This window comes from Paralichthys olivaceus, chromosome 19, assembly GCF_024713975.1.
Source record: "Paralichthys olivaceus isolate ysfri-2021 chromosome 19, ASM2471397v2, whole genome shotgun sequence".
NCBI lineage: Eukaryota > Metazoa > Chordata > Actinopteri > Pleuronectiformes > Paralichthyidae > Paralichthys > Paralichthys olivaceus.
The window spans coordinates 18,217,809-18,244,989 of NC_091111.1; the positions used below are offsets into that span (position 1 = coordinate 18,217,809).

The window sequence follows — 27,181 nt, forward strand, 5'->3', positions numbered from 1 at the left end:
TGACGTTTCCCCCTGATTCTATAACATCATATAACTTAATTACATACAAATATCAGTGTGATATAACGACCTAAAATGATTGGAAATTGAAATTACTAAACTGCAGCCACCAGTTGATGATCAAGACCATCGTTATCCAGTCTATGTTAAAAACTCTAACCTTGATGAAGGAATTTAAATTAATACATTTGTTCATGTTTTGTGTAAACCCGTGAAAACTGGTGTTCTCACGTCACAGTCCAGTTCTTATAGACGCAGACGTTCAGAAAATACATTTTGAATCCTTTGTTTGCTTTGTGTCGAATCCAGTTCACGGTGAGCCCGCCGGCATCGAGCAGCTTTAACTAATGTCCAAATGAAATACCAACGAATACATGAATACATCAAAATTCATAAAGACAACGGGACTGAAATAATTACTGCACCGACAAATGTGTCAGTACAGAAGAAAATAGCCGTTTGACTGAATGGCTGCTGCTGGATTCTGCAGCCGGAGTCCTTGAGCGTGAAGCTGGGGATGAGCGTGCTCAGGGGCTGGAGAGTTTTTCAAGATTAGTTTGCACAGTGAAGCAAAAGAGGGACAGATTCAATTTGTCTGGTGGCTTTTTCAGGACTCAAGTGGATGTGAGGTTAGAAAACATCAGATCAGTGGTGGATGCGGGATTTCTCTGAATCAGGGACACAATTCCTGATTGAGTAAAGTGAGAAGCTGAGTGCAGGAGGAACGGTCGGGATCCTCGCTGTGAGTTGTCTCTGGATCTAGATTCTGATATTCGCACAGAACCTGGACACAAACCAGGGCCTGAACATCCCCAGAGCAGTGGCCTGGGTGAAGGTTCCTCCCTCACAATGATTCCACCTCAGAAAACCGATTCCTAGAGTTTACTTAAAAAAGCGTGAACTTTCAGCACGAATCTCCTCTTTGCAAGTTTTCACGCTAACACAGGAAAGAGTTCCCCCCCAGGAACCACCTTCCTGTCGTTTACAGCACCGCCTTACCGTCGTGATGCGTGGGGCGGTAATGGGAAGTGATGCTGCATCGTTAGTGGTGAATGTGTGTTTCTGCTAATCGCCTAATAATTGGATGTGACGGCAGAGCGTGGGCTGGTGATGAATTGCCGGCAGCCGAGCCGTGAGCGCAGCAGGTAGGTGGCAGATGCTGAGTTGGTGGGAGTGCGGTTCCCCCCGCCGGTGCTGCATGCGTGAACACAAACCACACGGGCGCACACATGCAAAGGCAAAGGCACGCTCACGGTTAGAGCCGCACGCACTCGCATGGATAAAGAATTTGCAGACAGGCTTTAACGTGACAGTCGCACGAGTTGCACGCATGACTTACTGAATTGAAACATAATGTTAGATGGAGGGGGATCAAGCAGAGCCTTAGGGGGCACACACACACACACACACACACACATATATGTACACACACCAGTGAGGCAGTGGCATGGGGAAGCTACTGCAACAGAGCGTATATAGAGGCAGCAGAGATGTGCAGACTGCTGGAGGAAACCTGTTAATCTTCTCTCTACGTGAAGTGGCAGTCACACGGCTTCAGTCACACGAAGAAAAATGATTCTTCACATTCCTCCTTTTGTTCTTTCGTTGTCATTTCTCAACTCAACTGTCAGCGCTGCCTCCCTCTCGAACACAGAGTCGTCAACCCACGCAGTCAAGCTCGATAAAACTGATGAGCCCTGCACTTGACTTTGCACAGAACCGTGAGGATTTATTACAGCGAGATGTCTCAGTGATAATGAGGATTTACCCTTTAGACTGGATGAGTAAGCAAAAAAAAAAAAAAAAATCTCTCCAAAGAAAATTACAGTTCTTAATAAAGGCTGAAGAATAAGTTGTATCCTTGAAGCCTCCGGTTTCGCAGTTTGCCCGATGTCGTCTTGTTTTTTAAGGTGTGTGGGTGGAACTCAGATGTCTGAGCATCTTAAACAAAATGTTAGAAGTGTGTGTTTCATTACCTTGAAATGTTTAAAAACGCCTCCCGGTCTCAAATGTTCCTCTTTCTTCAGCTGTCTGCCTGTTCAGTCAAAACTAATATTAACTGTATTGAGTTTCTTTGGGCCCTTGATGTCGAGTGTGAAGCTGATAAGATGAAGATGTTTGTGAGATATTTGTTCCGCAGCCAGAGGGACACAGTTTCCTGGAATCCTTCCATGGACGCATCTTTCACACCACCAGAGACAACTTGGATTATTTCACCTGTTAAGTGAAAGTAAATTCTCCTCTCAGCCTTTCACTGTGAATGTGTTCCACTGTTGCAGACACTCGCTGTCAAGGCCGGCAAATGCAAAATGAATCGAGCCTCAGGACAAGATTTTGGGATAGAGTTTGTTTACCAGTGTCAGGAAGGAGGAGAGGAGAAGTCCCTGAAGCCCAGAGAGGACGTCGTGTTCCACAGACAACACTTCTGTTCGGGTTGTCAAGGACCTCTCTACTCCAACGTGCTCTTCAACCTCAACAGCTTTGGAGAGCTGCAGGTTCCTCACGTCCTCCCTGGAGAGACACCTGCTCAAAACATGTCCCTCCAGGGACCCGCTGTCTCACAGAGAGGTTGTAATCAAATAAACAAAACACGTCGGGATGTCTTTATCCATGTTTTTTATTATTCGAAGGTTTGGAAGGTTAAATAACTGCTGCAGGCACCAATTTAAATCCTCCCTGAATCTAACATTGGTTTTAACGCCACATGAACCCAGACCGTGTATCACTGTAGCAGCGCATCCGCCCTCTGCCGGGAAATGTCGATCAGATATGGAACGAGTCGAATTCAGACCGTGGAAAAATGGAGATATCAGCTCTAAAACTAAAAGAGGATCCGACATAAACTGAGGATGATATGTGTTCTGTCTCTGATTCCAGGGGAGATCTTGATGGGGCTTTCCACAGCTCAACCTGGATTAACGGAATTGGTCTTATCCTTCCTCCTCCCACGACAACGAGCGAGATATATATAGCGTAGGTTTTGGTGGATATGGGTTTGAGACGGCGATATGGAGGCAGATATTTCTGGTTTGGTGTTTATTTACCTTTGAGTCTCCTTCCCCTGAAGTTTTCAAACATTTGAATATGTCCCTGTTGTGTCTTTTATATCATAGCATCATAAGAATGTGAACGCATTACTGTACCTGGTGTATTTTATCTTCCTTTCTGATAATCAAATACAAGAAAAATATATAACTTAAATCTCTTTGTGCTTTGTTTTCTTTTTGCTTCCTCCTTCTATTTCGAAAAAGCAGAAAACATCGTGCCCATATCTGTCTCTGGACGGGACAGGAAGTCCCGACAGGTGCATAATATGATCAGGTGGGGTCAGCTAATAGGATCAGGGAGAGCTGGGTCAACAGCGCTCATGGACAGGGTTGTGTCAGCACGGCTGCAGCAGTCGCATCGAATAACAGAGATGAGCTGCAGCCGAGAGGAGACACGTCATCGTCTCTTTGAGATTTTTTACTTTCTCGCATTTAAATGAATAGAAAGTGCAGAAAGAACTTATGAAACTTCAAGAAGCCGACACAACACTGGTCAAAGTTTGCATAAATAAATGATTGGTGGCCACTTGTTCTTTCCGAGGAAATTAACATTTTTCTTGCCCTTATTAAAGAGTTTGAGGATGATTTGATTTCTGTCAGGGACGAGGGGAAGGGATTGCATGAGCGCTACAAGTCTCAGCCCAATTAGTGACCTTGTTCACTGAGCACATCTCATCTTTCACTCCCCCTCCTCTCTCCTCATCACACTTTCTATTCACTACCACTCTCCATAGCCCTCCGCTCTCTAAACCCTTTTATTTTCTTCTCCGCTGGACTTCCTATTCTCCCTCCTCCCACCTCTCGGGCTGTTCATCTCTTTTTCTCTCCTCGCACACAAATGAGTCCATTTTGCCCGAGGGATGAGAACGCAGTGGTTGAATCAGATTGGGGCAAGGTTATATTTGGACTGTGGCAAGACGGAGAGACAGAGAGAGAGACAGAGAGAGAGAAAGAGAGAGAGAGAGAGAGAGACGCATCAAACAGCTGGGAGATGAATGCATGGCCTATTTTACATCAGCAAATTGGCTGACGGTGGATTCCCAGGACACATCGAGCTGAGAATATTAGTGATATTAGTTTAATAAAAATCTCAAACTCATTTTGGAGCCGCCCCACTAATTACCATTAACACACATGGATAACAATACTGAGCTGCGACGACGACACAGAGGAAAATAAAGCAAATAAAGCCCCATTTAAGTCATCAATCAATTAAATAGACATCAATGAGCTTTATGACAACAGGTTTTATTCTAAATTCAAGATGGAGTTGTTTTACATTTTCTACTTTCTTTGCTCCACATGTTTTTACCTGGAAACCCCAGCATCACTTGCCAGCTGCCGTGGTTCATGGTTATGTAATGACATGATATGTGCGGAGGAGTCATTGAGAAAATAAAAAAAGGTTTTAAGCGGGAACCTTCTGGACCGAAGCCAAATTCAACAGCAGCTTTCACCCTCCAGCAAATGTCCCAAAATCTGTCTCAGGTCTGAAAAGAAGAACTTTTCCTGGATTTATTTGGATCAGCAGGTTGTGCTACAATACTTTTTACGTCCCGTAGATCATTTGGAGCGAGGCTGAAATTAACTGTTGTGGGATAAAACAAAAAAAAATGTAATATTCAAATTGGTGGAAAATGGTGGAGCAACAAGTCCAACAGCTCGACAGGCACATGTTTCCAACATATAATTAAAAAGTTCAGCAGCAGAAACCAACGTATGTAGAGTTGAATTATTATAAATGCACTTATAACTGCATGAGATTTCTCTTTTCTGACTCACGTCTTTTGCCAATTCTCAATTCTTATAACATTAACACTCTTATAAAGATGGATGACGGACGTCTCCACTTCCTGTCACAGAAATCCAGAAATGAAGTCATAACATCGTGGAGTCCGTCTCACCTGTCAATCATAGCGTTTTCGAATAACTAATAGAAATCAAACTTATCCGCAAAAAATGAACACTTTGACATTCATTAGTTTGATACGATGAAACCAAAGCAGCCAGCCACCAGGGGGCAATCAAGGCGCATTGGCATCACTTAAAGGGATCATGTCCATCTTTATAAACAGATGTGTCCATCCCCGCTCATGGGAAACAGATTTCTACCCCCCCCCAGTATCCAGAAATCCAATACTGACTCTCCTTCAAATTGATTAGATTCCATGAGTTCATTTGATTGTTGATAGCTGCCTATAATGGAAAAATACATTATATACACACATACATATTTTCTTTGATCAGAGACCGACAGCTTCTTCCTGGAGTCACAGGAGAACAACAGACGAGTCAGACTCACTCGTGTTTACACCAACTCTTGCCACAGTACACGGAGAGAAACGCTGCTTAATAAGAATGACATCTCGCTGCAGCTTTGAAGGCGTCACGTGTTTATCTCCTCCGAGCAGCCACGTCCAAAGTAGCTTATGAATTTTAAAACCAAGCGAAGCATTATGTATACAAGGAATTCCTCCATTTCTCAGAGCGGGTTTGCATTAGCACAGACTCGACGTGTACGTTTGATTTCATTGTTGACACGGTGTCGTCTTAGCTCACAATGAGGGATGCGGACGAGAAAAACGTCCCATGTCCGTGTTGTAATTGCCACATTAAGTGGACGGCTTCTCCCCGAAGGCTGAGGGAAAATTGGTTCAATGAAAAGTGCAACTCTTTATTTCTTAACTAACTCTGGGATTTAAGATCTAATAGTGCAGGAGCACACAAAGGGGACTCTTCCTTTGTGAGCCATAAAAGATAGTTTACCTCCCGCTCCCTCTCCTCAAGTTAAACCAGCCGCACAACAAAGGATGAGTTGTCCCCCCCCCTCACCTAGAAAGCCTCGGCACCGCTGGGAAAGTGGTGTTTGGTTTGATGCATATATTATCAACACAACAACTACTCGGGCTGAGAGAGCTGGAAACGGCAACTGGGATGAAGTGACGCAGGCGGGAACGTCAGCTGTTGTCAAAACTGTTGCCACAAGAGACTCGCGGTCCAATATTGAGATGCCGCATATTTCAGCTGAGATTTAATCTGCTTGAATTGCACAGTGAGAAAGTAATCTCACACACACACACACACACACACACACACACACACACACACACACATTTAGACAAGTTGTCATCCCAGAATGAGAATTTCAATATGGCGGCACACATCTGTCAGCCCCAGATTAGACTCTCCGTCTCCGTGGTTCTCGTCCAGCAGGTGACGTAAAGGTGTAGCACGTTTCAGAGCGAAGTGAATTACACACCTGACTCGTACAAGTGTTTTTCTTTCCCCTCCCGTCTCAGCGACTTGTGTTGTGTGGCAGATATTTGTCAGCAACAATGTGGACAATGATTTGTGCTAAGTTTACACATTTAAACGACGCACACAGGGAGGACGAGTTTCAATCGGGAACACACACCCCTCGGTATCTATATCGGCACAGGACAAATCGATTTCTCTTCTCCTCGCTCTGATAAACTCTGGCATTAGCTGTGTCTAATTCAAACCTCTATTGAAGTTTAAATTGCACGTTTCGTGCACATAACCAACTCCAACCGTCTTTAATCACTGACAGGGACAATTGAAATGATTGCAGTGCATCTCCCACGTTCACACACAGACTGACAAAGATCACGGATCTCATCGGAATGGACACGTGTGCATTCATGCATGTGTGCGTGTGCTTATGCATTGCAGGTTTTTGTCGATTTATCAAGCCCATGAATAATAATAAGGCGCCCAGCGCAAAGTAATAGATGAGATTTTCAATGGTCGTCAGCTGTGTATTGTCGGAGGGTGGGTTGTTACACCTCTGCATAAGTAAGTACAGCAGCTTCTTTATAGCTAAGTAATTCACGAGGAGGCCGCAGCGACTGTGCTGAAGCTATTTCCACATTATCAGCCGAATAATTAACACCCCCCTCCCCCCCTCCCTCCACTGTAGTCAGGCAGAAAGACACATGACATGGCCAGAAGGTAAGCTGCTGAGGAATGTCATGTCAAAATACCCAGACGACTGCAGTCCTGTATCGAAAAGTTTACCGAAAGAAAAGTATGAAAAGAACAGAAAAAGTTCTTCCTGCTGTTCCTGTGACTGATGTATTATTATTAACATTAACACTGTGACAGTAATGGATGTTTTCGTGTCCGTGTGCAAGCTGCGTTTCACTGCTGGTTTGACCCATTTTACACACAGTTAGTCGAGTACTTCCGAGCATAAAGTTCTGTCTCCTCCAGAGATGAATCTGGGAGCCGGTGGGATGATAAATGAGAAAGGAAATAAGAAGAATACACCCTGCTACAAATCTATTATCTTATTTTAGGTGAATCATTTGTGTATGAAAAAAAAATCATGTAGTGGAAAGACTTCTTCTATTGCCGAGTGGTTATTTTCTTTTTCATTTTAATTTAATCGCCGTAGCTGCGCTCTCTTCTGGGGATCGAACCACCGGCTGGTTAGTGGACGACTCTCTCTATCTCCAGCAGCCTGTGTTGAGTATGTTGAGCACATAGTGTCCTGCAGCATGAATTCGCAACCAGAGACACTGTGATACTTTCTGTGATTACTATCCGTGGCTCACTGTCGTATTCTCATTTGAGACGCCCCCGTATTTTGCAGATGATGCGTTGAATCCACGAGCGACGAGGATTGCGTTGACCTCTCCGTGGACTCGCTGCGTGGAGGCTCAGTGTCTGCAGGATTACCTGAAAGTGTGTTGCTTATTTTCCCCGACTTTTGTGGAATTTCCATCCCCACTTCAGAGTTTGTGGATTTGTATCAGTGTGTTTGTGGAAGGGGTTTTGAAATAATCCGTGAAGATATTTCAGTCACAATACCAGTGGGGCCTAACCCCTGACAAGCCTGTTATTCCTGTTCCCTGCTGCTGCCTTCAAGTGAGGAGTCATTGTACTTTAAACTGAAGAGCATTACGCAACAAACGGCTTCAGCATTGAACCCAGTGCACGCAGGTGTCAGGCCGAGCAGGTTCCATCCATCTGATCCAAATTTATACCGATTCTTAAACCGGAGAAGGTCGTGTGTCCTATGAGCTGGTGGCACGTAACAGGTGAAGATGGTGTTCAGGCTCTTGATCCAGAATATGAGCTGAAATCCACTGTGTCCGCACATGAAGCTGACCGTGGGTCAGTGTTGTTGTTGCTAAACAATGATTCATCAAACGTGTTGGGTATAAATCAGAGCCTTGGTCCGTCACCGCTGAGAGAAACAGGCATGAGAGAACCTCGGCCCATATCCTTGGTGTTGGTTTATTGTAAAAGACACAAACAGGAACACAACCACTCATATTATTGTTGCCTTTTCAGTAATAACCAAGTGTTTGAGATACAAAATGTAATTTTTGTTTAACAACCACGCCTCCATACTGCTCCTGTGGAGTCATCCAAGCGTCCGCATACTCCAACGACGCCATTTAAATACATATTTTCATCCTAAATGTCCTCCGGAGTCTACGTGTGGACATTGAACAGGGTTTGAACGACGTTGTTTCGAGTTGAATTTGAAAGACGGGGCTTATTGACCCCAGCAGCATGGAGGCATGTTGTGTTTATCTCTGCTGTTGTGCTGTTTTGTGAGGACTCAAACCTTTCACCCACCCTCCATCATTGCAGTGAGTAGATAGCGAGTGAACTTTCATTTTAAGATAAACCTTTAACTTCCTGCAGCAAACGTCTGTACTTTGCACGATCCCATCCTCGGGTTCTTATGGTATTTTCTACAAATGTGATTTTTATTATTTTACTCAAGGGCTCGACAATAAAAAGCTGATCCAGGTTCTTTGCAGTGACAAAAAGCTGCTTCTCTTCGGATGTTCTCTGGATTCTGCTCGTTGTTGTTTTGACCCATGAGATAAAGAAGCATCATTATTTATTTATTTATTTATTTATTTATTTTGCGGGACTCGTGCAGCTGCGTGTCTCCAGGAAGTGAAGTGATCTCCAATCGGGCGGTCGCAGCTTTTATACGGCGGAGCTCCGGGTCCACGCCCCCCGCGGGGTCTCCTCCACTCGAACGGCCGAAAGTGATTCGCTCCTCTCGGCTGTCAGTCGCGCCCCATCCAGCGCCGCTTCCTGTGAGAGCCGCTCCGCACTGTGCGTTCAACTCGGGCTCCGGCATGGACACACGCTCGCTCCGCAACTTTCCACCGGAGATCCCCACGCCGTCGCTGAGCGTTCGACACCGATTCTGCGTCCGCGCGGACATGGACCTGTGAGCGGAAACCCACCGACCACGAGCCCGACGCGACTTCACGCCGCCGTTCGAACCCGCGTGTGTTTTCTCGGAGTTGCTCGGAGGAAGAAGAGGAGAAAAATGCCCGTTGCAACTCTTCTGCCTTTCACCGCGACCCCGAGCAGGAAGTCCGCCAGTCCGACCTCCTTCAGGCTGACGGAGAAGTTCATCTTGCTGCTGGTGTTCAGCGCCTTCATCACCCTCTGCTTCGGGGCCATTTTCTTCCTGCCGGACTCGTCCAAGCTGCTCAGCGGAGTTTTCTTCCACTCCTCCGCGGTGGAGACCAACACCCGCACCGGTCCGGACAGCGGCGACTCGGGCTCGGCCGGGAGCGACGACCGGGTCCTGGCCAAGATCAAGAAGGACCACGAGAAGGCTCTGCTGGAGGCCAAGGACACCCTCCAGAAGAGACCCGACGAGATTAAACAGGACATCCTCAACGAGAAGGAGAAAGTTAACAAGGAGAGTTTGGCTCAAGGGGCGAAGGACGGCAATAATTTACCCTTCGTTGAGTACCACCGCCCGCCGGGGACGACCGGGCACGAACCCCTGGACCCAGAGACCAGGGACCGGCGGGCCAAAGTCAAAGAGGTAAGGCTGAGTGGAGTCAAACGTCACCCCAAACCCCCATTGACATCCCTCTCGTTTTTACTTCTCTTTCGCCTGGTGCTGTCGTTCTCCATCGCAGGACATAATTCAATACTGCGGAGGAGTCGCGAGTGTCCCCTCTACAATTCGGCTCATTTGTCACACACCAATAAACACTAGAAGCGATTACAAAACGAACTTTTACCAAATGTTTGCCGTGTGTCCTGTGAGTGCGGCACACCGTCGCCAGCTGTGGCATCGAGCGCACGGCGAGAACACAACTTGTGCTTTTGCGCGGATCAGAGCTCCACACGGTGAATCACTTTCAGCCGAACACGGCAGAAACCCCTGTTGTGTTCAGGGGAATACATCCCCTCACACTGCGGGGTCGGCTTTCACCTGCCGGCGAATCTGACACGTCGATTTGGCGGATTTTTACACGTAGTTTGGCGTGACGCTCGTCGTTACGCGTGATTTAGCAGCAATCCAGCTCCTGAGGGGGGTGGGTGGGGGGGAGGAATGCATGCAGGATCCACCCCCACCGCCAGCCCCCCCCGGGCTGGTCTACCTTAAGTTTCCCATGTCTGGATGACACAGGGGCGGAAGCAGAGCCAGCCCGGACCATGCTTTTACCTTTAAAAACCCTCCACACGTCCACATTTCATACATTCACAATGAGCTCCTGAGGATTCGGGTGTTTTGAAGGAGCCTGCAGATGCATGCAGCCCTGCAGCGGATTGTGTGTCTTGTGATCATTATTAAATGGAGTCATAACAATCGGCCTTTGCAGAGATAGTGTTGCAGTGCCCCCTGTATCTCTCTCTTCTGTGGCTTGTGTTTCCCCCCCTGATGTCCTCTCATCCCACGCTGTTCAGAGGCTTGCAGCCTGCAGCAGGATGCAACACACCAACAGGTAGCAAATGTGTGGTATGATTGTGTTTTGTCACAGCACAGTGTGTGTGTAGGGGATCCGGTGGAAAGCCCAGCGGTGGAGCCGCAGAGCTGGTTTCAGGTGTCATAACAGGCTGCTGCTCTCACTCTACTGCCGTGATCCATGCTCTTCCAGTTTTTGGAATGAAAAGATCCTTTTATCTTATATTTGGTTTAGTTTCGTGAGAGCTGTCACACGGGGGGCTCAAGGAGAGCAGCGGATTGATTGATTAGTCATTCCAGGGAGTCCTCTGGTGGTCTCACACAGAGGAGCATTGAGCGAGCGAGGAGATAAGGGGCCGGTCTCCTGATTGAGCACATGTGGCTTGTGTGCAGACACTCAGATGGACTGATATTGGCCTTTCATTGAAAATCACTTGGAAGTCACATCTGTGTGGGTCATTGTGGTAGGAGATCACGTGACTGAGGTCAGGATATGAATTCTCAGAACATCCTCGGGGGGCGGCCGCATGCTTCTGGTCAATATTCACAGAATGAAATATCACAATGATAGATGTTACTGACCTCCACACTGTGGACAATGCAGCAGTTTTCCTTATTGCCTTTTGTGCTTTCAGGAGGCAGAAGTATGAAAAACAATAATCGGTAAAGATCAATTAAGAGAAATTGTGTTGGAGAATCTATTCAGTAACGTATTACGCATTGACTAAAATGCCCTTTAATCTTCAGTCTTGCAGTAAAACATGATATTTTGTCAATATATCTCTCATGGACGTGACTGTGCGCTGAATCCTGATATGATCGTTGCATGTGTTCAGTGTTACGGACACTGTTTGAAATGCAGGTGACGTTTCAGGCATCTCGGTGACATCTGCCGCCGCCCGAAGGTGAAGAAGCTCGGCTGTCGCGCTGACAACCACATGATCGTGGCCTTAAACGCATCACGCCCTCAAGAGGCCGTCTTGTTTGCAAATAACAGGTTTCCAGTTGTGTGCGTCCTCCTGTCAGGTGCCCGTCGTCGCGTACGTTACATCACAGATGTCAAATCTGTTTGTCGTCGTCTTGGCGGCGGTACGAAACACACAGTCCCACATCTGAGGAGCTACTTTTTTTTTTTAACGTCTTTAATCTGAAATGGTCGTTGTTTACTTTGGGGATACCTTTCCTCAGCGATGTGAATTTGAAAATCAGAGCCCCAGTTGCTTCCCTCCAAGTTCTTTGTTTTTAACTTTGTGTGACTTTGAAAACAACAATAGCAGCAAAAAAAAAAAAGGAGATGAGTCGACACAACAACACATTGGAAACTGTAATGGCTTGTTAAGGCAGCTGTCTGTGTTTATAAAGTACAGTGGAGACACAGATTGTCACCTTGCGTCTTTCTTTTTTTTTTAAATTTTCTCCATCAACAGCTAATGATTTCAGGAGAAAAAAACCAAGCGGGTGATTTGAACAGTAAAGTCTTCACCTGCTGATTCCCTCTAGATCGTCAGTATCAGAATTTGGGATTCAACATGTCTCCGGAGACAAAAACCAACGTAAGGTAATCAGTTGTGTGTTCGTTAATCGAGAGGATTAATGGCGATGACAGGGTTGTTTTGGTGACATCACATGCAGACGTTCATCGTCAGCATATGCATTTCATCAGTAGCAGCTTCGTACAAATCAAATTTGCCTCAGTAGTTTTTTGAGGAACTCGTAATGGAAGGATTAACGGAAGCCACAGTTGTTGATGGTAGAAGAGGTGTATTGATGTCTCAGTGATTTCCATCTCAAGGCCTTTAAGATTTTGCTGAATGTGCTCTTCTTGGAAGCAGCTTTCTCTGCTGGTTGATTGATATAATTTGCTCTTGTGAGTAATCTGGCATCACCTCATTGTTATTCAGATATTTGCAGCCCCTCAGGAGCACATTTGCACCTGAAAGCTCGAAGGTTTTCTGGCTCAAACCGAACTGGACCATGACTCGTCTGTTTTAGATTCTTCAGCACTTTCCTCTGCCGAGTAAAAAAAAAAAAACAGCCACTCTTACATTCTACCCATGATGTCATGAAGTCGAGCCTTCTTAAATTATTTGAAGATAAAGTTCTGTGCTTCACTCCTCCTACGCCACCTCTTCCCCATCTGACCCAGTTATCTGGGGATCTGGCCCGTAGCGTGTTGCGGTCTCAGCGGGTTAGCGCTGTGTTTGTGATGGGCAGAGGACAGGCCACTGGGGCCACTCTGGGAAGGATAAACAGCTTGTTGTGAGAGCGACGGCCACAATTATACAATCAGCTAAATCTGTTTGTCTGCCAGGAATCAAAGGCTCTCCGGAGATCCCCCCCCCCCACCCTCCTCGCTGTCTGCGCTCTGGACTTTTCTCTTGGACTCAGAGAGGCTTTGGAGCAAGCGCGATGGGTGGTAATAATGAAAAGCGTGGCTGATAAACTGGGGGAAAATCAAGGAAGATTGGACGGATGCTGGAGCATCAGTGTTATCTGTTTGGCAGAAACAGGTTCCTGCGGTTCACTAGTAATTGTGGCGGCAAATTGGAGGCTGTTTGAACGAATACAACTTGAGTTTAAGCTGCGGCTGCACAGGAATAAGTCAAAGGCAACACACACGTGTGTTTGCTGCACTTGTTGTAATCACGCTTCCTGTATGAAAGTATCTGTGCCTGATGTCAACAGGTGCAGAAACTAGACTGTGGATCTCAGGAGGGAGAGAACTCTTCTGTAGTTTCATCTTGGTCCAGATTTCCTGTAGAAAGTTTTCCCGCCTGTATATTAATTCTCTTTATTGTTTTTTAATTTGTCCATGATTGGAATAAGTTCAATTTGTTGTCGTTATGACAGAGAAACGCTTCCACTTCTGATATTTGAAAAGCTCGAACTTGTTTGTTTGGCAAATAAATTGACAGAAAAGTTAGTGAATGATTTCTTGCCAGTCATTAAACAATTTCATGTTGTTTTACAAAAACTAACTTTAAAAAAATGTATCTGCGTGTTAGGTATCAGCCAGATGCCTCCACTCCACTTTATGTATTTTAGTCTATATCAGGGCGACCTGCCTGACTCGATTTTTAAAGCCACTGCCGTCCCTGCCACCAGTTTAGCTCAGATAACGTAATCCCAGTGAGTGTCACAGTCGGTTTCGTCAGCAGACTGCAAAGGACGTTGGACCGTATCATTCATTCTCACTCAGAAGATGATATCTGCGACCGTGGTAAATGCACTGGCTGGTTCTGGGTCTTAACTGGCATTAATAGTGGTGTGAAAATCTGAAATTACACAGGAAATCCATTCCCCCTTCATGCTGGGGACACTCCCTCAGCGACCCCTGGGGATTCCTGGAGCTGCTCTAAGAACCACCGCTGGAGCTGCTGTATTAGTGGCAGCATTTTTTAAAAATATAATCATTAGACTTGTTGCTAATTAATAAACACAGACTCACTGCTGTTCTGTCTGACTCATCCTGCTGCTTGTGTGTGTGTGTGTGTGTGCGCGTGTGATGAGCTGCGTGTGTTTTAATTGAGCATTCGAGTCGCATTAAAGACAGTTTGTCTGCAGCATGTCATTGTTTCCAAACGCCTCCGCTGCTGTACGTCGCAACAACAATCCTCTTTTAGAATGGGACTTGCAGCATGCTCCTTGAAATGCATATAAGTACACAAACATGTACATGCTGGTCAGAGGATTGTGGATTAGAGAGTTTGTCAAGTTTTTCTCCGGCCATTTAAAGCCGACGGTCAAGGAAAGATGAGACACCTTCCTTCCTTCCTTCCTTCATTCTTTCCCTCTCTGCCTCTTGTCCACTCATCCCTTCTGTTGCCCCTCTCTTCAGGATTCACCATAGTTTTTTTTTTTAAGCCCACTCCCAGAGCAAATGTTCCGCTCTGTGTGGGTGTGTCTTTGCAAACAAGAGAGTGTGTGTGTGTGTTTTAAAAATACAAACACTTCTGCTTCGCCAATCTTTAGAGCCTGAAATCAAATTCTCTGTTTCTGTCTCTTTCTCAGGAAGACATGGCCTCCTCTATGTCCAATTTCTGTATCGACTGTTTATCTGTCTATCTAATTGCCTCTGGTTCCCTGGACCCACTTCTCTTCTGAGAGTGGAAATCCGTTGTGTGTGTGTGTCGGATTGAGTTACTGCCGGCCCCTCCAGGTGCTCTGTTTAATTGTCTAATGTCTATAATAGCTGTAACTCACAACCAGCAGCGGTGATTCCAGCATATGTGGATCTACATTGATGTACTTGTGGGTAGCTGAGACAATGGAGGCTCTGTTCATTTCCAGCGCTCATGTTAGCAAACGGACAGGGACGTCATCATTAGTAGCGTGTATGTGGAACCGCCCTTTATGTCAATAATCAGGTGAAGAGGCCAGTGGGAAGAAAATACAAGTTTTAAAACTGTGAACACTCTGATCAGAACAAACGGCCTCATTTCCAAAGAAGCTTCACGAAAAGAATCATCACGTGAAGGATCTTGTGATTTGCTCTGTACTTTTTCTTTTTTAGAATCGTTGCACGCTTGTCTTATTTAGTTGATTTAAAAAAATGGTCACATCCGATAGAATCATGTTGTTTCTGCAGAGAAAAAAGGAGATCGTTGTCTGGTTGAGGTCTTATTTTAGAGCTGAACCAATGAGTTTAATTCAGCTTCCCTTCTTAAAATAAATGGAGGCACCATTCTGCATTTTACGGAGAAAGTAATTGATGCTTTGAGATTTTTTTTTTTATCAGATTAATTGACAATGAAAATAATCTTTAGTTGGGTGAGAAAGGGTGAAAAAGCAAAACTATTTTGTTCATCCGTCAGAAATCAACAGCAACTCTAGTTACGGCCAAAGCAAACATCTATTTTCACAAGTTCACAGCTTCTCACACTTAATTTTATGTGTTGGCACTTAAGATGAACACGTGGCTATGGAAGAGATTCCATATGAAGCTGCTATCGTTTGAATTGAATCACGGGGATTGAGATTGAAGGGAACTTTCACGACGCTCATCTGGTTAAAGCACTGGATGTAAAATTCTTATATTTAAAGTTATGAAATGGAAATAACCCTGAGATCTCAGGCTACTGTTATAAATCAGGACGGCTACCCTGTGAAGACAAATCACCCTATACCTGTAGCCCAAGGCCGAAAAGCAGACTAGGAATATACAGACCCCAGTAATGAATATTGTAATAGTGTAATAAAGTCACTGTAAATATATAGTCCTAGTGGATTGCCCGTGAGGCTTTAGATATTTTAAATCCATATATTAATATGGATAGTTAGAGCGTGGCTCTCAGAGAGTCAGCGAGGATCGATCGGTCCAGTGGTTGAGTTTATACTCAGGGAGGATGAGGATGAATGTACCCAGCTCGTTCGCCTGCTGCCTCTCGTGTCTCTCGAGCAGGAATATAGACTCCAGAGTGACTGATGGAGCAATTTTGCATCGATGGACTCTTAAACTGTCAGTGCACGTCTTCCGTGAAGTCGTGTGTGTGTGTGTTGTAGCCTTTGTATGGTCCAGCCATAGCCAGGGGCCAAGCCCCAGCTTCCCACACACCACAGGCCTGGATGGGAAGATGATGGTATATTAAGCCTCGTTGCCTATAGACTGAATCCATCATCAGAGGTATCTCTTGAGCTCCACCGCTCGGACTGTATCTACTCTCCCAGCTCCATTCCCGCTCATGCATAATCACTAAGCATTAATTTGGGAAAGCTTCGAGCGAAAATACATTACATGGGTTGTCATAGGCGATAGGTTGAGGCATGAGCAAGCCTTGAAGCGTGGATAGAAAACTGCACATGCAGGACTATATACAAACTCAGTGTACAAACAAGGATGCACACACATCGCCCTCGGCTTAACAGCCATGATTATTATAGGCATGGAAAGTCATGGAGAGTTGAACATTACAAACACTGTGCTGGTGCTCTTAGTCTGACTTCGGTTCACTTTAAATAGAAACTGTCGCCTGGAAAAGTAGATGATCCAGGATTTTAGTTTCACTTCCTGTGACACTGGGATATTTCTCAGCGATTAAATGTTGAGCCACGGCAGCATTCTTTTTTTTTTTTACTGTTCTGACATTTGACTAACGATGATTAATTGAGAATAAATGTTCCAGATTTATCTTTGATGCAAACAGAAGTTGTTTGAAGGGAGTTTGGCGTTTTGTAAGTAATCGATGATAAGAGCTGAATGTGGGCTGTGAATGCAGAGACGGTGCAGTACTTGTACTGACGTCATTGTGATACCTGGGCTAGTGTCTGTTTTGGGGACGTGAACAAAAACTGTCCTCAAATCTGTCCCCTACCATTTAAACATCAGAGCATCAGACCGTTAAGTGGACTTTTTGCCTTTGGGCTTAATTTTGGGGGTTATGATGCATGAAGGTGCCAGGTGATGCAGTTTTAAACCATTAACATTTAATGTGTTTAAGTGCAGAGCGGTGTGCCGGTGAGGTTAAATGACCATACTGTGTTGCGTGTCATCACGTCGTGTCTGTGGAGCTTTGAAATGTGCTTTCACTCACATGTAATAGTCACTCGGCTGATGTTGCAGCACCTTCACCTACACTAGAGAGAAATTAGTGCCTGAAAAAAACAAAGCTAACTGAAATGTCAGTAACGAGCCATCAATACCACCTCAGGCTCTCCATGCGTCATCTGAACCACGTCCGTCCGATGCTTCAGTCCACTCTTCTCCACTCGCAGCTCGTTTTAAAGCACCAACAGGAGCCCGGCGCAAACTGTGGGGCGTGCACTTAAACTATCAAAGAACAAATCCAGAGCGAGGCTGGACGGATAGAAAGAAATCTAGACGAGACTGTTCAGGACGAATGGGCGTCTTGTGGTGTTTCTTTTTATTTTACCTCCTGTATGTGCACACTGACATTTTAAGCTAAAGGTGAGTTTTTCAGCTTTGCCTTTCTTTGCTGAATCATATCAATACACCACAGGCTCTTTGCCTGCAGCAGGAAATGGACCTGGTGTTCTGACGTGTGTGTGTGTGTGTGTGTTTGTTCTCTTCCTGCTGTGTGCAGCTGCTTATTGACAGATTCCAGTAGCTTTACAAGTGCGACCGTGTTTTATTTTGTGGATGAGAAAGTTATGAGTTCTTCATCTTGTCTGGTTTTGCTTCTCCTTCCACTCAAGCTCACTTTCTGTTGGTTTTCTTTACACGAACAAACCATCGACCTACGACCGACCTCTCTTACTTTACTTGAGCCCATCTTTGATAAGAAGGCTCTGTTTTCTGACACCTTTCCTCTTTACTGTGTTCATTTGCCTCTGTCTGTCTGTTTCACATTAAAACTCTTCCAGCTTTCCTTCACTACAACGTATTTATTGTGAAACATCTGCAAGTAGTGTGTTTCATTAACTGCAAGCCAAAGCTGAGGGGGGAAAAAAAAAAAACCCCATTGAAATAGAATCTACTGAAGTGGATTAATTAGTGAGAACAGTCTTTCAGTTGAAAGGAGAATCTCAGAGAGCAGTGTTGAAGGAGGATTGTGATGGAAGATGGAATATAAAGAAGTGATGTAGGCCATGTTGACTTCACTTTAAGAGCCGTTTCACTTCAGGATAATTAGTTCTTCTCTTTCCAACGTGGTTTTTTAATTGCCTCAGCTTCAAATTACTGTAAAATCCACAAATTAAGATGGAATATAATAAATGAAAATAGGAGTATCCCAGTGGTTGGTGTGCATATTGCTTTTTTGGAGTAATTAGCAGGATTGCAGCATTATTAGCATTTCTTTGCTCCAGACAGTGATGTATGCTGAGCAGGGTGGCCTCAGTCTCACGGGGCCTTGTGGTAGACACACACACACACACACACACACACACACACACACACGTAAAATCTATGCGTCACTATTAATGGCCGCGCCTCGTGCGATTGACGCAGCTGTTGGATTAGTGAGGCCAGGAGGTGTAATTTGTCTTGTCTCCCTCGGAGGTAACATACTACTTGCTCATTAGCATTCAGAGGTTATTGATTGCTTGTACAATAACTTCAATATACCGTGTAATGTTGGAGTCGACCGCAGTTTCAGGCTGAAGCCAGAGCAAACACCAGTGTGATTAGAACTGTCATTCATAGCTGCGTTGAGGTATTTTGGAGTGGATTCATTCTTCTTTAGGCTTAATGATAACAATTCAGCGTCCCCAGAATGCAAAGCACATCTGGTTACAGGAGCCGTGTCCCCACCTCAAACGAGAGGCTCCAAACGTCTGTTGGGACGTGACTGCAACCACGTCTTTTAAAGGTTCTTCTTATCGCACCAAGGGTTAAAATGAATCTGATTCAACCTGAGTAAAACAATACAGGTTTGTAACCTGACCTGGTCTAGCACGCACTGTGAGACAAGAGTTGAGCGGACCTGATTGTGTAATGTCACATTTTATTCTTCATACCAGCAGCAACAAGTTGCAGCAGGAGCACTTTCATGGTTTGCCAGCCGATCTCAACGTGATGGAATTTGTTTTTGTGTGTTCTCGCATGAAGCCGGTGTTGTTGGAGACGTTTCACAGGACTTTGGGGAAGAGTTATGTAGCACACTGGCAAAGGGAGGAGAGGAGGTGGAGAGGAACTACTTTTCCCGGCAGAAAAATGAAAGGAAGAGTTTTTACTGCTGCTTGGATTCATGTTGACAATACTGTCCCTTACTTTGTTCAATAACTTCCATTTAAGAAATGGGACAAATGATCAACATTGTGTGTTTTTTGTTGTTCTGAAGTTCACAGCAGATGCAGCTAACTGAATCTGTTCTCTGGCAGCTGATAATTCAAACCGCAGTGTAAATCAATACTTGGCTACGAAACATTTACACAGACGCTTGAATGTGAAATGAAAAATACTTGATTCTGAAGAAGTTTCTGGTTTGAGCCAAATTTCCGATCATTACGCTCCGACTGTCGTCACTGTGCATCGTCAGCTTATCACTTGATCTTTTCAGGGTTATGTTTCAACAAGCGCTGGTTTCCTGTCTGTGCACTTGTTGTGCGTCGATCCGCCTGCGAACATCTTTTGAAGGCGTAGCTGTGATGATCAAGAAGAGGCAGCCCTCGCAGTCTGAAGGACAGACATGTGCCTTCTCACTTCCTGTCAACATGTTGCCAACCTTTCCTTGTGAAAGACGAGCACAGACAGGAAGCCTTCAGACGCTTGAGCTGTTTATGATTTGAAACCCTCAAGGTTGTGAGTCTTCAGAGGAGACACACTATTTTGTGACCAAGCCTTGTAGCCCAGTGATGGAGACGGAGGGAATCGCTCTTGGATATTCAATATTAATGTGTCCCAAGCACTGCAGGGGTTATGGCCGGCTGGTTCTTTCACGCTAATCCAATTCTTTCTAATACCCAGAATCATAGGCTGTCAATCACGCACTCCATTTATTTTTCAATCTCCCCTTCCTTCCCTCTCTCCTTTTTTCCTAGCGAGGGCTTGCATTTTAACACTGCTTGCTCTGCCACCCTGCATACTCTATTAGCTGAGGGCCTGAACGTCTCTGGGTCGGATTCTAAATCTGAGGAGCACAAGAAGTTGCTTCTTTGAGTGTAGAGCCACGTTTGGAGGTGAAGCATCTCGTTAACCAGCATCAGAGAATGAAAAAGAATTAAATGTGAACTCTGTATATTAGTTGTTGTTGTCTATTGTCACCCATCATCAGTTTGACTGTTAGAGACATGATTTAAGTTTTTATCTCCTTTATAAATACACCAGTCAAATGGAGAACAGCACAAGCTTCAGGCGAGGTTTACATTCTTTAAAAGCATTTTCTTAGGCTGCGTGTGCAGTTTTTGTGTAATTGGCATCTGTCTAATAAATGTTGCATGGAATTACACTTTTGGGAAATGGGACTGCCCCGTGGCAACGCTCTGCAAGTGACAGAGAGGCGGAGAAGTTGCAGAACAGTGGTGGAATTTGTGTGAGATCAGCAAACTCAGGAAATGTGGTAATGCTGAAGTAGTAATACTCAATCAAGCAACGACATTCAATTCACTGAGGGCACCCTTCAACTTAATCTGGGAAAGAAACAAAAGCCATCGCTTTTTAAAAGACAACACAACCTCTATATAAGTGTCTCACAAAGAGAGTGCATGGTGCCCGAGTGCAGCAGCATCTCAGTGAATGTCAAGTTTAATGACCGCACGGCCATAACTCCCCGTTCCCTCTTTGTTTTTGGCATTATAAAAATTTAATGCGGTATTACTGTCGTTCTGTCTCTTTCCAAGAAGCTTTATTCTGCTTCGTGCTCACTTTTGAAATGTGTGCTCATCCAGAAAACGAACAAACGCTTCAGGACCTTTGTATGTCTTTGGTTTTCGTCTGAAGTTACATCAAAAAGCAAAATATCTGATTGTTTTTGCTGAAGTGTTCACTGTCTGTGGGATCAGACGATAATCGTTATTGCATCACATCCATCCACATTATAATAATGATACTAACCTAAAATATGAAGCGTCCTCGTTCTGTCTGGGCGTCATCTGCAAACAAAGTGACGACTGTGTGTTTAGCTCTCATGGTACATGCTCCATTTATAACAAACAGGACATCATGTCAGGGAAGCAGCATGAAACCAATACAAAGGCCATTGTATACAGGCTGAATTCTCAAACCACTGAAGACAGTGTTCTCATGTTACCCGCTCAGAGTGCTGCCTTTACTTTTAATGGTCACATAAATACACCCAGGAGTATTTATAAGGGCTCGTGTAACCTCTGATCTTTGTTTGTTCCACCACAGGCCACGACTGCTGGTGTTTGCTTTTATATTCCAGAGATTGCATATTGGGTTTACTCTGTTGACTCAAGATATCCTTTTAACAGTTGGTGTTGTAGAGGTTGACAGAGTTCATCGGATAACACGTCGCTAATGAGACTGCAGGATGCTGATAGCAAACTGCATCTGGATTTAATTTGAAAACAAAAAAACAAAGTCCACCAAACCCAATTACACATCACGTTTTCAAGCTGATATCTGACATCCAGCCGTAGAGGCACTGCCGGTGTCTTCTCGAAGCTGTTTCTGGGACAACAAAGATGATCTGACAAAAAAAAAGAAGAAAGACAATGTTTCGGCCGACCGTCTCCCTCCGTTGCACTAACAGTTACAAATGGAAGCGTTTTCAAACCCTTTTAGTCGGCTAAAGAAAAAGTATTGGCCTGCAGCCCGGCTGCTGAGACAGAGCGTTGTGTACATGCTTCCAGCTGGGATCTTAGCTGGACACTTACACTGCGTCCTAATGAGTCAGACAAATGTATGTGTCCTCGGAGAAAAGGCCTGTTTTTTGGGAGGATTAATGAACTGTTGTATTTTAATTTTATGTTAGAGGTGGATTTTTGCTCAGCTCTTAAAACTGCGAGCAAACAGACTGTGTTCGTTTTGATTTAATTTGTGCGTTAACATTTTAAAGTTCACATATCAGGTGAAAATAAGGCGCTGGGGGTTATGAAATTACAGCAAACCTTTTTGACTGGTGGTGCAGCAGCTACAGGCTTGACGCAGTAAAACATGTTTTAAGCTAATGGGATTTGTTGAACTGTTCTCGAGCCTTTAATAGAATATTTAGAACTTCTATCTGAGCAGTTTTTTTTTTTAATAAGAGTAAATTACATAGTCAACAGAATAATGAAAATTGATTGTGTCTAGAATTATTCAGGTATTTTCAGGTAATGAATTACGACTCCCGTGGAAACTTCATTATCTTTATTTAATGTGAGGCTTAATTACTCTGGAGTGAGGTGAGTCTATTACAAGCTGGTCTGCTTTGTAGTGGAGCACCGCTATGAATATTTCATTGTCACAAGTTTAAATATTATTACCGAGAAAATATTGGACACTGTGAATTATTGCTTTGCGCAATTTTATTCAAGTTAGAAACACAGCCTTTAAAATGATCAGCCGTTTAGATTATCGATGGATGAAGCAGCCAAAATGGGCAGTTTCCAGATTTCCCCTCAATCCATCCAATCAATATTCTCCATTCTGTCAGAGTAAGTCATTTGAATGGAGCACGGGGTAAATGTCCCGTTCCATCCTCCTCTCTGCCAACCTGTTAAAAAACTGAATGATGAGTTTAAGCTCCGCTGCCGCCTCCCTCCTCTCCCGCCTGCTGTATTGAAGCAGGGGGTGAATGTAATGGAGGGAGGGAGAGGGGAAAAAATCAATCTGCCTTTCACAAAGTCTTCATTAGTTTGCCTTTTGTCAAGCGGCTGGGTCAAACCCAATTGGTCTGCTTCCTTCAACCAAGAGAAAGGTCAAGTCAATAAATGTGTGTTTGTGTGTGTGTGTGTGTGGTCTGATAGAGTTGTGTAGGGGCTCTGAAAGCAGGGGCGGCCAAGAGGTTACCACCCTCCCACCCCACCCAGGGCCAACAAGTCGCAGATCACCGTTTCCCCTCATCAATCATTCCTGTCCACTCTGACGTTGGGAGAATAAACGAGCGTCGGTATCGAGGGGAGCACAACAATAAAATGCAATATCTCCTGTTTTATTACACTATTGGTCTCAATAGGTAGAATTTAATTTGAAAAACATTTGTACACGCGTCCTATCGGAACGGCTGATAATCGCTCCGGCCCCATTTCTGGGCAAATAATGAAAGTAAGACGTCAGTGTTTGATTGTAACGTCTTTAGTGTCAATAATTGTGCTCACGGTGTTATTTTACTGCCAGATCCAGGTTTTTAACTGAACGCTCAGTCGCAGATATCGATATCCCTCCGTCTTCAACGCCGTGGTCCCCTCCTCCGCTCCCCTGACGGCCGTCAGCTAATATTGATCAACGTGTAACGTTGGTTCTCGGGTCGGCCCGGTCTGTTGACCATATTATCAACACTCAGCACTGTTGAGCACCATTCAGACTGCTGGGAGCCACATGTTTTATGACCCGTTAGGTCCGATGGTCTTGGCTCTGGCTCAGCTTGTTAGGAGTGTGGGGACAAAGTCTGATGGGAAATATCTGTTGTTCTTATTGGTCAGAATTTATCGACCAGGATTTTACTCTGGGTTGATCATTGATTAGTCGATGGCGGGTTGTTGAGCGTAATGGATTTTTTCCTGTTGATTGAATGGAAGTGGTTGTGATCATCGAGCCAATACACTGAATCCAGAATCAGGTGTAAATCCCTGGTAACAGAAATATGACGTGAAGATGTTTTTCTGCCATTTTGGGCACTTGTTAATTTGAAGTGTTTATTTTACGCTAACTTTGGTTTTAAATAATTAGTTACTGATGCTTCACCTCTGAAAGTAAAAACCAGATGTTAGTGGATCATCAGGGTTTTTATTTGTCCAGTGTAAAGTGGAATTTAATGACCTGAGTCCTGAACACTGGTTTCCTCTGTTTCCTCTGTTCTTGGAGTGCAGTCATTGTTATTGTTCGCTGTGTATTTGTTACTGCTGTTTGCCGTTTCTCGTAATTACAGAGCTACTCTTTAAACTTTCTTGTTCCCTTAATTTGTCTACAACATTGTTTTTTTTTGTTTTTTTTATGTGTGCTCGGGGTAAACAGACTTTATAGGAAACAGTGCTCCAGAATTTCTTCTTCCCCTTTCAGCTAAGGAAGTTTCAGCAGGATAATCAGTTCATCACCATTAGAGCAGTTTGTCTTAAAAGTGGAAATACAAACCACAGTCATTGAATAAAGACTGCAGCAGCTCACTGTCAGGGAGAAGTATTAAATGTGCTTCTCTGTCGGCAAAGACTGTGGGAAGGCAGCATCCTCTTTTTTCCGATGGTACAATACTGACCCATATATGGTTGTTGAAATACTAAACCGCTTAGGAAATCCCTCGCTGATCCCTGAAGAACTGGTCCCATATAGGCGGAGGGAAGGATATTGTCCTCTGGCTGTGAGCAGTGAGAACATATGAGGAGGTGAGGTGGGAAAATGTTTAGGTGGTGGATTGTGTTCCAAAGCAGCACGGGGTCAGAAAGCTGGTTTTATTAGCAGAAATGTCAGTGCTTCAGTGGGCTGTGTGTCTTTTTAAGACTTGCACCATGACTAAAGGAAGTGTGGCGACAGAAACCTTGTTTTCAGCTCAGCACACGGGGGAATAGCACTGAGAATAACAGGTTGATGGAATTGTCAGGGTTCACTTGTCTTTAGGACTAGTTGTCATGCATTTATGCTGAATATTTAATGCCACAAATCTTAATTTCGTGAATGTGGATTCAGTTCGATGAAGTGTTTAATATGCATTTCGCAATTTAATCCCCATAGAGACTTACTGGTGATTCATCGATGATCAACAACTTGCAACACGCCTTATTTCTCCATTTCCCAGAATGAGCAGAATTATCAAGCAAACCTTGACGTGTTGTTTGAAAGCCTCAATTATCATCACTCTCCAGACTAAGATGTAAACCACTACAATCGAGTGCAGTCGTCGTGGTTTGTGTTGATGGAGATCTGTGCGCTCCACATGTGGATCGTGGTTCTGATAATGCAACCGGAAGATCTTTGTTTGACAAAACTCAGCACTTAGTGGAGAAACCACTCAGCCATTGTCTCCCGTTAATAATGAGATACGTATTCTGTCCTGCACTTTAAAATGCACTTCCATGCAATAAATACTCACTTTATATTCAATGCGGTGAATTACACAGCTCGGGTAATTTCTGTAAATTGACTTTTGTGGATTAGTGGAGGCAAGAACACGCAGGGAACCAACATTTAAAACTGTATGTGTGGAAAAATAGTGGTCAGATATGGAATACACATGATGTGTAGTATACAAGTAAAACAATATAGTATGGTTATTATGTGTATATATTAATATTATACATGGATCGGCCGTTATTTGTGTCATCTTTGTCTTAGTTTGTCTTCTCACTGCATCAGCGTCAGCGGGTCTGAGCCAGAGAGAAACATGCTCCTCATCATTTAACTGACGCCGGCCATTATATTTGAAATTCTAATTATTCTAACCTCGACTCATTTGCATCCTCCTGCACACAGGTGGACACAAAATGGAGCGACAATTACATTTGGGCCTGCAGAAGAATTCATTCTAGTGGTGGACGGTTCGAATTGGCCGACACAGTTATTAAAATGACGGCTTTGCATTTTGCCAGTTGCAGGGTTGTGGATATTGCACACACGGGCTCACTGAGACTTTATTATTGTTTGGACAGTGTTAATAATTAATTGGTTTCAAGTCTCTTCTCAAACACACCATGACGTTCCCATGCGGTTTCCAGTTAGTACTGTCCAGTGGGTGCAGGTCACAGCCAGTAACTTGACCGAAACTTTAACTTGACCATCAGAATCACCATCTAACCCTAAAAACTTGCTTTCTGCAATTTAATCAGCTCTCACGTCTGAAAGTTTTCCACAATTTGTTTCCTCGGTGCAAAGTGGTGCAATGTCTGTTCTAATATGAATGCACCCTCGAGGTCGAGAACATGTCGATCTTATTTCATGATGTTAAATGAGTGAAACCTTGCAAACCCTGTCTCTCCATCCATCCTGAAGTTGTTTATTCTCCCGCTGGAATGCGCACAGATACTCGCGGCGTCTGCGTAGCATCGTTTACATGATGCAAGAAGCTTCATTTTGTGATGCTTGTTTCTGCCAACTTAACCACAGTGAATGTTTCATGCAATCTCATTTATTCCCATAAAAGGCCGCGTGTATCTGCACCCATCCATTTGCTTGTGTTGAAGTCGCAGCACAGGCTGTCTGGGCTCAGAGATAGGGATGAAAGAGATGAAGTAATATTTATTACAGAGGTGCACAGTGTTTCTCACATCCCCACAGAGGGGGAGAGAGGGGGAGAGAGGGGGAGAGATTAAGACATGCCTGGTAAACAACCCTGCAAGCGAGCGAATCAACAAATCAAGCACCGTGTGAAAAGTTGTGCATGTTTCAACTGCGTGTGAGCACTTACCCGAGAACTTTATCAATTTGAACCTTGGGTGAAATCAAAGCCAATATTCTCTCGGCTCTTTTCTTTGTTGCCTCATCAGTTTTCGGGTTTTGCTCGGCTCTCTCAGACTGTTCCTGTTTGATTCTCGCTGTGGCCACACACAACTCCAGAGTTCACATTTCAGATACGAAGTGCACAGCAGGAGATTGTCAAAATGTCGAAATGTTCACTGCGTGCCTGAAGTCGATGCGTGAATGAGTCTCTGCTCATGTTCCCTGTCGTTTGCCAAATTGCTGATAGTGGATTTATGGTCCTTGTTGGTGATATCACATTTCTTCATTAAATACCAAGGGAGCCGTACTTGTCGACCGCTTTCATTATTATGTGGCTTAGAGGAAAAAACCATTCGAAATGTGGAAACACTGGCACCAACTCAATTCAAAGTCAAATCAATGAAACTCGATGACTTGTTCGTGAACTCTCTGGATGTTTATGAAACTGATTCCGCTCCACAGTGATAATTGAAAAGTTTACGGAGACTTTGCTGAAAGATC

General features: G+C 44.4%; 1 protein-coding gene across 1 annotated transcript in view; it reads left to right on the forward strand.

Moving 5' to 3' along the window:
* Positions 1 to 8,933: 8,933 nt before the first annotated feature.
* Positions 8,934 to 27,181, forward strand: part of man1a1 (mannosidase, alpha, class 1A, member 1) — a 90,141-nt gene continuing 71,893 nt past the window's right edge. The window contains exon 1 of the mRNA XM_020103700.2: positions 8,934 to 9,882. Coding sequence (XP_019959259.1) covers positions 9,373 to 9,882 — 510 coding nt within the window. The 5' untranslated portion in view covers positions 8,934 to 9,372. The remainder of the gene's footprint in view (positions 9,883 to 27,181) is intronic.